The 15187-nt window shown below is 37.3% G+C and overlaps 1 protein-coding gene across 4 annotated transcripts in view; it reads left to right on the forward strand.

The window, feature by feature from the left end:
- Positions 1–15187, forward strand: part of ABCC13 (multidrug resistance-associated protein 11) — a 96720-nt gene that overhangs the window by 74327 nt on the left and 7206 nt on the right. For all 4 annotated transcript variants that reach the window (XM_086419173.1, XM_086419171.1, XM_086419172.1 and 1 more), the window contains 9 exons: positions 3191–3292; positions 3385–3452; positions 3679–3810; positions 3908–4055; positions 10311–10597; positions 11519–11678; positions 11834–12009; positions 12085–12196; positions 12352–12405. In XM_086419173.1, the coding sequence (XP_086275299.1) occupies positions 3191–3292; positions 3385–3452; positions 3679–3810; positions 3908–4055; positions 10311–10597; positions 11519–11678; positions 11834–12009; positions 12085–12196; positions 12352–12405 (1239 nt within the window). The remainder of the gene's footprint in view (positions 1–3190; positions 3293–3384; positions 3453–3678; positions 3811–3907; positions 4056–10310; positions 10598–11518; positions 11679–11833; positions 12010–12084; positions 12197–12351; positions 12406–15187) is intronic.

The following is a 15187-nucleotide window of genomic DNA, read 5'->3' on the forward strand; positions in this document are numbered from 1 at the left end:
ATGGTTCTTGGCATATGTGTGTTGGTAGTAGGGCCATTAACAAGATAACTGTTAGGTACCAATTTCCCATACCTCGCCTCAATGATATGTTAGACATGTCGGTGGGCTCAAAGGTCTTCTTCAAAATAGATTTGAAGAGTGGTTAGCACCAGATTCGTATATGACCCAGGGATGAGCGGAAGACCGCATTCAAGATGCGAGAAGGGTTGTCAAATGCACCTAGTACATTTATGCGGGTCATGAACCAAGTTCTCCGACCATTTATTGGGCGATGTGTTGTAGTCTACTTCGATGACATTCTCATATACAGTCGCAATGTTGAGGATCACATGCAACACCTTCGTTGGGTTTTTGATGTTTTACGTGAGGAGAAGTTGTATGCTAACCTTAAGAAGTGCAGTTTTGCTATGGATAAGGTGCTGTTTTTGGGCTGTGTAGAGTCATCAAAAGGGATATTGGTCGGCCAGGAGAAAATAAAGGCAGTTCAAGTCTAGCCTACACCATCTACTATCCATGAGGTGTGCAGTTTTCATGGTTTGGCCACCTTTTATTGCAGATTTATCAAAAATTTCAGTACTATAGTTGCCCCCATCACAGATTGCTTGAAGAGAGGTGTTTTCCAGTGGATTAAGGAAGCTGAGGATAGTTTTCAAGTAATCAAGCAGAAGATGGCAGAAGATGACAAAAGCTCTTGTGCTTGCCTTGCCAGACTTTGACAAGATGTTTGAAGTTGATTGTGCCGCTTCTTGAGTGGGGATAGGTTCCGTCGTTAGCCAAGAGAGCCGACCTGTAGTATTTTATAGTGAGAAGCTAAAAATTGTGCGACTTCGATACTCCACGTGTGATTTGGAGTTCTATGTTATTGTGCAAGCTTTGCGACATTGACGTCATTATCTAGTGCAAAGGGAGTTCATCCTTCACTCAGACCATAAAGCACTTAAGCATATTAATGGGCAACAAAAACTAAATGCAAGACATGGTAGGTGGGCAAACTATTTACAAGAGTTTACTTTTACCTTGAAGCATAAGGCCGGAGTTCATAATCGAGTTGCCGATGCATTGAGTATGCGAGTTACTTTATTGACTTCTATGGAAATCAAGGTATTGGGGTTTGACGCCTTCAGGGACTTGTATGAAGAGGATATGTATTTTGGCCCTATAATGCATGATGTACAAGCGGGGGCAACAAGGTGATTATACCATACATTATGGGTATCTCTTCCGGGGTTTCGCGTTGTGCATTCCCGATTATTCTTTAAGGGAGATGATTGTTATTGAGCAGCATGGATTGAGACATTTTGGGGGTGATAAAAGCATACAATTGGTGAAAGCGAATTATTTTTGGCCAAGCTTGAGGCGAGATGTTACAAGGCATGTGGAGAGATGTCACGTATGTCAACGATATAAGGGAAGTGCTACCAATGCTGGGCTTTATATGTCACTACCGGTGCCTTCTAGGCCATGGACTGTAGTTAGCATGGACTTTGTACTTGGCCTTCCTCCCTCACAACGATGGGTTGATTCTATCATGGTGGTTGTGGATAGGCTCTTAAAAATGGTTCATTTTATTGCTTGTCAAATAAACATGGATGCCACTCACATAGCTACTCTTTACTTCAGAGATGTTCATCGGTTACATGGTGTTCCTCATTCCATTGTTTCCGACAGGGATTCTAAATTTATTGGGCATTTTTGGCGTACGCTGTGGAAGAAAATTGGCACAAAGTTCAATTTTAGTACCTCCTTCCATCCTCAAACAGATTGACAGACGGAAGTTGTTAATAGGAGCTTGGGTAATTTACTTCATTATTTAGTTGGCAATAATCCAAGGCATTGGGACTTAATTTTTCCGCTTGCTGAATTTGCGTACAACAATTCGAAGAATCGGACAACTCAACATAGTCCTTTCGAAGTCAGTTATGGGTCGAATCCTGATAGTGTTATGGACCTCACTCCAATCCCATATCTGAAGAAGGTTAGTGTAAGGGCTGAAGAGATGACAGAGCACATGAAGGTCGTACATGAGCATGTGCGTCGACAGGTAGAAGCGAGTAATGTGAAGTATAAGGCTGCAGTGGATACCCATTGCCGGAAGGTTGTGTTTGATGTGGGGACTATGTCTGGGTTGTTTTGACAAAGGATCGGTTCCCAGGTTGTGTGTATATTAAATGCACGATAGAAAGATTGGTCCATGCGAAATATTGAAGAGGGTCAATGAGAATGCGTATCAACTAAAGTTACCAAGCCATATCCGCACCTTTGATGTCTTCAACATCAAGCATCTTGTTCCATATAAGGGCGACTCCACAGGTGAAGACGACTACAATTCGAGGTTGAATTGCTTTCAATCCGGGGAGACTGATGCAGCAACAAAGAGTATGGAGAGGTTCTTGGATTGACGGGATCATCCAAAATGAGCCAGAACAATCTGCAAGCATGCACCATGATTGGAAGGTCCAGATTTAATTGTTTTGGAGGGCCACGATTATTTTTGTTAGCCTATAATCATTTTATTTTGACGGTCCAGATTTTAGCAACTGGATGGTTAGGATTTAACTTTTTTTGGGGCTTTAAACCTTAGGAAATCTCTTTTCTGTAGTAGTTTTTTGTGCTTTTGTTTTGAAACAAAATTGAAAGGAAGGATGTTCTGGTTCAGCCCCTTCTTGCCATCGATTGTGTGTGTATTTCCTTGCTTTTCCTCCATTTTCTCGCTTCAAACTCCCTGTTAGGTTGCTGGGCTGTTTGGGACTGCATCAAGCTGAAACATACCATGGAGTATGTAATATATTGAAGATATGACACATCTCACATGTGTGAGACATCTATGTATATGTAGAGTGGGTTTTTGATTATTGATTGTCAACTAATTTGGAGGTGGATCTAATTCTATGGTACAATTCTTGAAAGTCTAGGATTGCTGCATTTATGTAACTGTTGCACTGCTTAGCTTTTGAATCTCGTGCCTTATTTAGTTTAAGTATTCTCCGACTGTCTAATTAATTCTAGCGTAATGTTGAGCTGAATATCTTATTCAAATGTGTAGGAAAAATTGAATTGGAATATTGAAAGAAAGACTTTTCATTACGAAAACTTAATAATCTAAATTCCTATTCCAAATTCTCTGCAAAGATCTTATTTCTGTATATATTAACTCACCTTTCACACTTGATTGTTGGTCATCTTTATTCAGGTTGGTTCTGGTAAATCATCTTTGATAAATTCAGTTCTAGGTGAAATGCGGCTCATTCATGGATCCATTCATTCTCATGGCTCAATAGCATATGTATCACAGGTTCATCTACTCTTGCAAAACTTACCTGATCTTCACGCTTTCTATACAGAATATAGTTTTGTTGCGTTGATCATTGCCAATTGTAAATGCAGCTCTCATGGATTCTGTCAGGCACAGTACGTGACAATATCCTGTTTGGGAAGGATTATGTCGCAACAAGGTTTACACAAAATTCTTCCTAATTCACCAGGATTTTTTTTTTGTTACATTTCCTCTACGTTAGCATTCTCCATCTGTATCTCTCATTTTCCCGTTTTTATCTGCATAGATTTAGGAAACTTTTCCTTATTTAATGGTGTTTACTCATCTGAACTCTTCAAAAAGAAAAATCCTGGCAAAATCTTTCTCAATTTGTAACTTTGGATGTCTTTCCTCTGTTTGAGCAGATACGCAGAAGTATTACGGGCATGTGCACTTGATGTTGATATATCACTAATGGTTGGAGGTGACCTAGCTTATATTGGTGAGAAGGGGATCAACTTATCAGGTGGACAGAAAGCACGTCTCGCACTGGCAAGGTTAAACCTTCTCATTTGCAAATCCTGTGTAAACTTCACTTTGTTGTCTTGGAAGAATTTTTCAAGGGCCATATCATTAAGTTGAAATTTTTTTCAGGGCTGTGTATTATGGTGCCGACATATTTATGCTCGACGATGTGCTCAGTTCGGTTGATGCAGAAGTGGCTTGCTGGATTTTATACAACGCTATCCTGGGCCCACTAATGAACCAAAGGACGCGTGTTCTTTGTACTCATAATCTCCAGGTTTTTTCCTTGGTTATTTCTAACCATTTTACTTGAGATGTGTTTATGGGGTAATAAGTTGAAGGTAAAACATTAGATACTCGAGGGTAACTCTTTGACTGCGAATGGACTTGGTGAGATGATTTTACCGACTTATAAGTAGACTTCTAGTAGCAGGAATCTTCTTCCCAACATTCTGCTCCTACTCCATCTTCTGGGTCATAAAATAGTTCAATTTCTGGTTTTTGATGATGCTCCTCCTGTCAATAAATATATATATTATGATGCTCCCATTCCCAACATAGAGCCGCTTCATGATGCATCTAGTAACTTGGAGTAAACCATTCAGTCTATTGGCTTTGTATTTTGGGCCATCCAAGTATGATAATGATTGGATAATTGCTATCCTCCAATTAGACTGATTTGAGGTCGATAAAAACTTCTAGAAAGCACCACAAATTGGACAATTTTGGGTTGATAAGAATAAGAATCTTTTTCTATGATAGAGGACATGACTACTAATATTCTAGGAATGAGAATCTATGAGCTTTATCGAGACATTGCCCATGCCACCCAAGGGACTCAAAGTGTAGCCAATTACTTTGAATTTCTTTAGTCTCGTTGGGAGGAGCTTTCTCATTATGGGTCTATGAATGTTGTCTGCATATGTAGCCGGGTATGTGGTTAAGAGGCTCGACATCAGACATACCAGTTTCTCATGGGTTTGCATCCTGAGTTTGAGGCATTTCGGATCCAAATTCTTAACACCGCTCCTTTACTATCTTTATTTGAGATATTTGCAACCATTGATAGTGATGAGCGTCGTTGTTGTATAGTTCTTTTTTAGTCTCAGGCCTTTGGTATTTTTTCTGCTCTAGCTACAGATCAGATGGCTCTAGCAACCAATCCGGTTTTTTCTGACTCTTGTGCTTTGGGATTTGAGAATCATGGTCGTGGTAAAGGGGAGTGGTTTTACTTGAAGCCATTGTGGGAAGACTGACATGAGAAGGTCCGATGTTTTCAGCTCTATCCCCATCTGTTGCGATCTCCTACTTTTTAGGGACATTTTGTTCCTCATACTGCCACTATGGAGTCATCATTAGTTCCTCCCATTGATCCTCCTGCTTCTCTTGGCACTATTGATTTGCAACAGCTTCAAACTCAAATTGCCACTATTGTACGAGATCAGATCTATGCTGATACTGACTCATCTTCGACTGTGACCTCAGTTACCACGTCTCCAGGTACATCCTCTGCATTTCATGTTACTCAGTCTAGCTCTGTTCCTTTGACATGAGTAATTGATTATGATGCCTTTGAGAATATGACCGGTGAGCCTAGCTATTTTACTTCTATTTTTCCTGCTACTCCTAGGGAGGTTCACCTTGTTGATGAGTTTCTTACACCTATCCACAGCAAAGGTACCATCCCTTTATCCCCTAGCCTTTCCCTTGATTCTGTGTTTCATGTTTCTCACCTATCTTTTAACTTTTTGTCTGTGAGTAATATTACCAAATCTCTAAATTGCTCAGTAACTTTTTTCCTACTAACTGTATTTTTTAAGACCTAACTTCGAGGAGGATTTTTGACAAGGGATATAAGAGGGATGGACTATACTTGTTTGGATCTTAGTCTACTACTATTCTAGCTTCTGTGCTTCCACCATCTAGGAGCCATACTTTCACCTTAATTTTTAGATTTAGGTCATGGTCGTTTAGGACATACTAATTTTTAGCACTTTTGCTTTTTTATTTCTTGCTTTAAACACTTCTTGTAGTGGACACAAGTTTCAATTCTCTGTGTGTGAGCTTTCTAAACACACACATAATTCTTATATTCTTCGCATGCATCGATTTAATGCAATATTTGATTTAGTTCATTTTGATGTGTGGGGGCCTTCCCTTATTACTGCTTTTAATGGTTATAGATATTATGTTACATTTATAGATGACTATTCTCATTGTATTTGGTTTAGTTGATACGTTCTCATTTTTAAGTACTTATTTTTGTTAATTTTCTTAAAATGATTTAAACTCGGAACAATATCACTATTAAATGTCTTAGGTCAGATAAGAGGGGAGGGAATATATTTCTGATGGGATTCATTCCCATCTTTATGAGCATGGTATGTTTTATCAGTTGACTTGTCCCTACACTCTTAAGCAGAATGGGGTGCAGGAACACAAGAATCGTCACCTCATGAACAATGTTCGCTGCCTTTTTTGATGAATGCATGTTCCTAAATTATATTGAAATATGGTAGTCCTTACTGCAATTTTTTTTCTTAATCACATTCCGAGTCACCCTCATGGGACAGGTGTCTCTTAATGTTCTTCGACCTAATAACATTCTCTTCCCCATTACACTTAAGTCTTTGGGTGCACTTACTTTGTTCAAATCATGATTCCCAACTGCACGAAATTAGACGACAAAGCAAATTCAGTGTGTTTTCTTGGGTTACTACTCTATGTCAAAGGGATATAGGTGTTATGATCCTGTTTTTCATCGTACATTCTTTAAATGTTACCATTTTTAAAAATGTTCGCTACTTTTGTGCCACATCTCCTTTGTAGGACTTGTCTCCTATAGTGCTTCACTTTCCTGTCTTTTCTCTATCCTCGTCGACACGTAAGGTTTATTCTCGTCGCCCTTGACACTCTCCTCCCTTGTCAACCTCCTCTTTGGACTCAGGTATATCATCTCCTATACCTTCTCTTATCCCTTGTATATCTAACTCTCACTTGCCTATTGCACTTCGCAAAGGTAAGCGGGGGTATATTATTGATCATTCTATTGCTCAGTTTGTGTCCTATCAGGGGATCTTTCCGTCATATCAAGCTTATCTTGATACCACTGATTCTATTTAAGTTCCTCAATCTGTATTAGAGGCTTTGTGTGATCCTTAGTGGAATAGAGCCATGATTGTTGAGATGGATGCTTTGTAGAAAAATCACACCTGGGAGCTTGTCCCTTTTCCTTTTAGGGAGCTGATTGTTGGTTGTAAATGGGTTTTCATAGTCGAATATCTCCCGGATGACATCGTTGATCGATACAAGGCACGCCTAGTTGTTAAGGGATTTACGCAGACTCCTGGAAAGGATTTTTGTGCTACATTGGCCTTTATAGCTAAACTTACCACTGTTTGCTTCCTTATCTTTCTAGCTTCCTGTTACTCATGGCCTCTTCACCAACTCGATGTAAAGTATGTCTTTCTGAATGATGTTCTGACTGAGGTTATATATATGGACCCCTCTCTTAAGTTTCGTTTTCAGGGAAGATATGTCGCCTTCTCAAATCCCTATATGGCCTGAAGCAGTCTCCGCATGCTTGGTTTTAGTGTTTTTTTGAGGTCATCTTATCTATTGAGTTTTCTAGATGTCACTCAGATCATACTTGCTTTATATGCCAAGGATAGGATGGCCGTTGTGCCATTGTTCTGGTTTATGTGGATGATATTATCCTGACTAGAGATGATACCCAGTGGATTGAAGGGTAAAGATGCTATTGGGTTGTGTTTTTGAAGTTAAGGACTTAGGACCTCTCAAGTACTTCTTGGGGATAGAAGTAACCTGCTCTCGTCGTGGTATTTTGTCATCTTAGCGCAAATACATTGGATCTTCTTCAAGACACTGGTATGCTTGATTGTCGTCATGTTTCCTCTCCTATGGATTAGAATCGTCTTCATACCGAATTTGGTGATCTATTATCTGATCCTTTTTATCAAAGACTTGTTGGCCTTTTGATTTATCTGACTAACACTAGATTGGATTTGACTTTTGCGGTTGGTGTAGTCAGTCAGTTCATGCATGCTCCGTTCACTTCTTATCTTGACGCCGTTTATAGCATCCTTCACTACTTGAAGTTGCTTATTGGTCTTGGGCTTTTCTACTCGTCTATTGCTCAACCTCATTTGTCCTGTTTCACTGATGCTAATTATGTTGGTTCTCTTACAAATAGGAGATCTACCTTTGGTTTATGCATATTCCATGGTGGTAATCTGATATCGTGAAAAAGCAAGAAATAGAGTGTGGTTTTCCATTCTTCTGCTAAAGCTGAGTATCGAGCTTTGGCCATTCGCATATGTGAGCTTCTTTGACTTCGGTCTGTACTGACGGTGATGCAGGAGCTTGAGTGCATGCCTGACCCAATTATATGCACACGAAACTATGTGGGTGTACCTCTATAAGTCTAAGGTGATTTTTACAATTAATTTTTGGATTAAATACAACAAATCATATATGATTGGAAAGATAATTTTGTCTATTTTCCAATGCATCGAATGGTGCGTCATTTGGACTTCCCTAGAGAAAGTTATGGCTATTTTGCTAGAAGGTGTCTGGGTGATTGTGAAATCCGCGAAAATCAACATTTTGCTACCTTTTGATTTTCGGTCCAACACATTTTATTGTAAGTTAATTTTTTGTAGTTTCCAATGTTTTGAGTCTTGATAAGTGCCTATTAAGTTTACTTGTTAGGTTATTTGGTCCTCAAGAATTTTGTTGGAACTGTAAGAGCTTTTATAGCTAAAGGGTGTTCTATGTATCTATTTAAGTCCATAACTTTGTAATTGATGGTGGGAATGAATTTGAGCCTTAAGCTTTTGAAGAACAATTTCTTCTTATCTTTAATTCTGTGTGAATTATGTACCTTCATCAACTCTTATCTAACAATGGATTTTGACGGTGGTGAGTTGTATGTGCTTTCTATCCTAATTCAGTTCTTGTTATTCTCTCCTCTGTTATTTTTTTTCTCTCTCTTTCCAGCATCAGATGGAGCTAGGATTTCTTATCTCTAGTTTCTCTACATTATTTCAAGACAACAAGTATGCTATCATGCTTGCTTCTAACTCTGTTCTTCATGAGAGAACAAAGCATATAGAGGTTGATGTTCACTTTCTTTGGGAGAAAGTTCGATCTCGTACCCTTCAGACAATCTTTGTATCTTTTTTAGATCAGCACGCTAACATGCTTACGAAGTCTGTTGGTCCTTTTGTCACTAGTTGGGTTTAGTTGATATATTTGCCCTAGCTTGAGGGGGAGTATTGGAAATAATGTAGTTTATTTCTGTTTTTTTCTATAATTTCCTATGTAAGGGAATTTATGTCCATTCACATCATAGTTAATATATATTTCTACCAAGCTCTTATTATGAGACTTGCAAATGAAAATGATGGAAATATTTATGGAAATGATGAATATATTTTGAACATTTTTGTTGAGACTGTAGAAAATTATTGATAGTTGCTAAAACATGAGTCACAAAAATCCAATAAAGAATCATATGAAGTGTGGAAATGAAGATTGGCAATGTCCCACTACATGTATGAGCAAGTATTTCAAAGCCAAGAGTGAAACAAAAGTATTCTACATTGAGTTGGGAAAAATAATGCATGTCAACTACATGCACTACGTAAAACACTTACTTAATGAACGAAATATTAAATAGTAGATTCACAAATTAATATATTTTTATTTTTTAAATGTTTATGAATAAATTATTAGTAGACCCAACATATTAGAACATGAACGAGTATATTGTGGATGCTATGCTTAGAAACATCGAAATATGGTAATATAGATGTCTAGCTAATTGTAATTCATTTATACTAATAATTGAATATTATGCCTATTTTTATAAGTACTAATTATTATTTATAATTTACAAGTCCTTTCTTAATGCAATTTATAAGTTCTGTTATTTTTATAAATTTTATTTATCTTTTTAGAATTATTTTTTCATTAAAGAATATTTTTGTCCAAGTTAATTGTTGTCTAAATATATCTGCTGAATTTTTTTTTATTTTTATACCAAAAATATGATTACTTCAATCGAAAGTCACTATTCATTAAGGTATTTCGTGAAATGAATAGTGATTTCCATCAAACTATATACAAAAAGAAATTGTTGGTTAAATTTTGTGGAAATATGTTGAAATTTAATACTACGGATAATAGTAAAACCCAAAGAAGCAAAAAAATAGTAGTGTTTGCATGTCATAGAGTTGATAAAGGGTTCTGTATCATTAAGGTTTCATGTAATATTTTAAATTCAAGTGGTTGGAAATATACATGAATTTGATTAAGCTATTCTTTTGTAAGTAATTTGATTAAACTATCCATTATGTAGGGTATATTAGACACTGTTTCATAGTCTAGGCCATGTCGCTATTGAGTCAACCTCTTCATGGTCATTGAAGATAATCTAAGGTATTTGTCTAACATGTGGATAGGAATATGTGGCAAAAGGAATTTGAAATATTTACTTCTGATGCTACAGGCAATATCATCTGCTGATATGATTGTGGTCATGGATAAAGGAAACGTGAAGTGGACTGGAAGTTTAGCTGACTTCTCAGTTTCCCCATATTCAACGATACCTTCATTGGAGGAATCAACATTCTCTTCATCTCAGCTTCTAAGACCAGAAAGCGGCACCAATGCTTCAGATGATGCCGAAAACAATCTCCCACTTGAAAGAGACGTTTTAAACATTTCTGAGGAGGCACAAGGAGTCATTGAAATAGAATTGAGGAAAGAGGGTAGAGTTGAACTTAGTGTGATAAAGTGAGTGAACTTCTTTGATGTGTAAACTCCCAAAACCTAACTCCTTTGAAAGTATAAAAACCTAAAATATTTTGACTCAAATTACCTAAAGACTGCAATGAACTTATGCAATTGTGGTTTCCTCTTGAGTTCTGGGAAGCAGAATTCATTGTTGATAGCATGACTTCGTTTCTATCTGTGGCTTTTTCAATCCAAGGCCCTTTCATTATTCAATTGAAGTTCTGAACAGTGCATTGCAAAATGATTCCTCCCTCTGGAATAATCTGCAAAATAGTGGTTTGTTCAGATAAGATCATCCAATCCAAGAAAATACTGCATTCTATTTCTCTAGCCGGAATTTGGAGATTCCTGATCTATTGGAGAGGGGGAGAACTATGAACATATAAGATGGTCACGGGGCTTAACTGGGGTATGACACACCCGAGAATGGAGGAAAATATACATTTCACACTCCCCATCATCCATAAGGGTGGAAAGAATTGAACCTGTGACTTATACGAACCTCGTGTTCTGATTCCAAGTTAACCAACCAACCCCTACAAAAGACTGATCTATTGGAGGGGGATAACTATGAATATAAGAGGGTCACAGGGCTCAACTGGGGTATGACACACCCAAGAGTGAAGGAAAATATACACTCAGCACATAGGACATTTGAAGGTTGTACATGATTTTCTGGCAATTGTGATTTGTCAACCACCGACTCAGTGGTCAGATCAAGCAAGTATATTGCTGATCTTCAACACAGATTGGACTCATTTGATGAGGACTGTTTGGGAACCATTTTCTTGGGAGGTTTCTACTTTTTGGAGTAGTTGCCCCCTGAGATGTTGGGCAGAATCCTAGGGTATATTTCCCAGTATTATCTTTCAGTCAACTTTGTAGAAATTTTGACTAAATGCTGACTCTTATCTCTTGCAGAAGTTATGCCAAATTTTCTAGCTGGACCATTACAATTGTTGTAATTGTATCAGCAATCTTAATGCAAGCATCTCGCAATGGAAATGATTTGTGGCTGTCATATTGGGTTGATAACACTGGAGGAAGTCAGAAAGCAAAGTATTCTACGTCCTTTTATCTGGTAATCAGTTAACTCTTAAAGAAATATAGATATCATGAACTAGGTAGATGATGTCTACTTGGATTTCGAAAGAAATGTCGAATAATACAAGAAGGCGACACATATCAGTTAACATATCCTTACATTCTGATTTATTTTGATGATCATTTTTGCAGACTGTACTCTGCATCTTTTGTATCGTAAATTCCTTTTTAACCTTGGTGAGGGCATTCTCATTTGCATTTGGTGGTTTACGTGCTGCAATTCAGGTGCATGGTAAGCTTCTTAATAAACTTGTCAATGCACCTGTACAATTCTTTGATCAGACACCAACTGGAAGAATACTTAACAGGTTTGATTAAGACACCCTTGAGAGTTTTAATGGCTGTCAGATTTCCATTATGTACATATTGGTTTTCTTGTGCAGATTGTCTTCAGATCTGTATACAATCGATGATTCTCTTCCATTCATTCTGAACATTCTCTTAGCTAATTTCATCGGCCTCCTAGGGATTGTAATAGTTTTATCATACGTGCAGGTAATCCTTTGGTTTATTTCTAACTACAAAATATCATATACTTCATAAAAAAAAAATGCGATGTCATATTGGACTGTCTTCCCTTTTTGGGATCCTAATTTTTTTGGTGTCTAGCAATAAAATAGGCCTTCTCAGACAATAGTGGATTTGTGCAGGTCATTTTCTTGCTTCTTCTGTTACCCTTTTGGTACATATATAGTAAGTTGCAGGTATTGATTTTTTTTCTTGTATGTTATTTCTTCTTTAGTAGAACTATGTCTTGTATACCGGGGACTTTATTTGTTCACCTGAGTATGATTTTAGAGCTGAAAATATGACATGAGATTTGGTTATAGAAAGAATGACACAAGAATTTAGAGGATCCAATCACAAAAACTATGCTAGATCAACTTATTGAGTTCCTATATGGAGAGATTTGGTTTTCTTGCAAACAAATTGGAACTGCCTATATATTTTCCACAAAATTTGGGCTAAATGCATCCCAAATATTGTTCAAGTTCAACCATCCATTGAATGTAATTTCAGGCCTAAATTTCCGGTATAAAACAAAATTTTTAATTCAGCTAACATAACTAATTTATCAAACTAGAGCTAAACATAAACAAGCCTGTAAACTCATCAGACCATTTTTTTATGTCTTGTAAAAATTCTTTAACTCAGCATAAAAGGGCTCGCTTTGACCGTTAGGGGTTGGCAAACTGTTCCCTATCTTTCTTTCTATTGCATTCTATCCCAACTAAGCTTCTAAATTTAATCAATTAATATTCCCCATTAATTAAGACATGTCAATGTTCAAGTTCTAGTTTCTCCCTCTGTTGTTTATTGACTCTATTCCTTCACAAAGAGACAACAAAGTAGCCAACTTTTCTTTTTGTAACGGTCTTAATCCTTGTATTATCTTACTTGCTATTTACTTTAATTGGATTATAAATTTTGAAAAGCTAGTGTTTGTATATACCATGGGTCTAAACTTGTCAGGTTGACTTGAGACTTGGTCAAGCTTGACATGACTTGATAAGGTATTGGTTTAGTGGAGACCATTTTTGTCCTTAATTGAGAATGAGACATGTGTCCCCGAAATCAGGTGTTCCGTAGGAAAGTACCGAACCCGATCTGCATGAATTCTACCGGGTTATTGCAAACTACAACGGATTTCTTATTATACCGAGCACAAAGTCCAAAAGGGTATCCAACCTCATTTCCTCCAGCATAGAAGTTTCCAGTCGCAAAGTACCAACCCAAGCAGTACGGTATAAACTGTGCACACTAGCAAACACAATCATTGTCATAAAAATGGTACATCGATTTTCAAGAGAGTTCAGTCTAACCCAAGGACAAGGTATTCTGGGTAGGGTATAAGGTTCCCCAACATAATAAGACAAGAATTAAAGATGATTTCAGCTCTCCCTCACACCAGATCCGGGCATTAATGTGTTATCTCAAAACACTTATCAAAACAGATGACTAACCAACCCCCAAGCAATAAAAAATCACCAATTCAACATTTATTACTCTGAGACACTAAGTCAGCAGCCTCCATCTTACTCAATGACAAACTGGCAGTATGCCTGGACCAGTTGTGTGGTGACACTTGTCCTTGAATTTCGGCTATAAAACCCCCTCTCAAAGACTGAGAGAGGGTTCAAACTTGAATTCTCTCAAGTATTCATCTCTTTAATAATCTTTCACTCTCTACAACTTACTAGTGATCATCTTTTTTGATTCCTTCAACCTTGATTTTCACTATTTCCTGACTTAATCTTCGGAGAATCTTTGGTAGGCACCACACCAGGGCCCCAACCTTCTCACCTTTTACTGTACAAGACACAATAAGAGACTAAAGACGGCACAACCAACATCATCACAAGAGAATGACCATCAGATCAAGATCAAACTCATCATCAAGAGCTTGTTCAACCTCGAGGAGTGGAAGCCTAAATAAGCCTCCACAGTTTGTTTTGCACTACTGACTCGATTAGTAGCTACTCGAGCAAGTCAACTAAAAAATTGACATAAACAAACTACTCAATCTGGCTGGTGAGTCAAAAAGCAAAAGATTCTCAAGTTAAGGTGAAGAAGATAAGAATTGGATAGAAAAAGTGACAAGAATCTGAACTATCATGGAGGAGAGGATGAACAATGAATGCTAATGGGAAAAATAAGAAGAATAAGAAGAAGCTATTTAGGTCACACATATTCTCTCATGGGTCATTATTGCAGTACTCAAGAATGAAAAAGCAAAGATCTACTCTAGCCCTAATCTATAGGTGTTGTACAATGCTTTTGGCTCACCAAGGTTTGAGTCTAAAATAAGACACATTTTGTTCATTAAAAGGTATACAAGAAAAAATAGAAAGGAAACACAAGAAAAATAAATAAAAATAGATATTTGATTGCTCCAAGGCAGAGCAATTGCTCTAGAGCGACCAATTCATTTAGAGTGATTGCTCTGATTAGAGCGATCGCTTTGATTTAAGGGCGATCGACATAAGTTGTTTTCGGTTTTTGAAGCCCATTTTTGTAATTTTCTTTGTAACTAATTCCCCCTAGGAGCCTATAAATAGGGGAGATCAGAAAGAAAAGATAGGAGAATTGTAAGAGGAAATTCTTTCACATTTACACAAGCTCAAAGAATTATTGGATCTCTTTCTCTATCTCCTTCTAATCCTTTATCTTTGGTAAGAACATATTATATTTTGTTTTGTAATTTATTTTCCAAGAAATTAATGGAGTTAAATCCACTGGAATTAGATTAGAAGTTCTTCCTTGTCACTTTGCAAGGAATACTCAAGAACTACCTCATCCCTTGTGAGGTTGGATCCTTGATCCATTATATCCTTATGATGGGAAAAAGGTGTAAAAGAACTCATCTACTATCTCCCTCTAAATGTCCCTCAAATTGGTTGCTTCGGATGTCCCTAAGAACAAGAAATAAACACTCCACATCTCACAACTCAAATGGAACCAAAGCACCTCAATACAATGCTAAAC

The sequence above is a fragment of the Akebia trifoliata genome, chromosome 12 (genome assembly GCF_017979445.1).
Source record: "Akebia trifoliata isolate Shusen 1 chromosome 12, ASM1797944v1, whole genome shotgun sequence".
In the NCBI taxonomy this organism is placed as follows: domain Eukaryota; kingdom Viridiplantae; phylum Streptophyta; class Magnoliopsida; order Ranunculales; family Lardizabalaceae; genus Akebia; species Akebia trifoliata.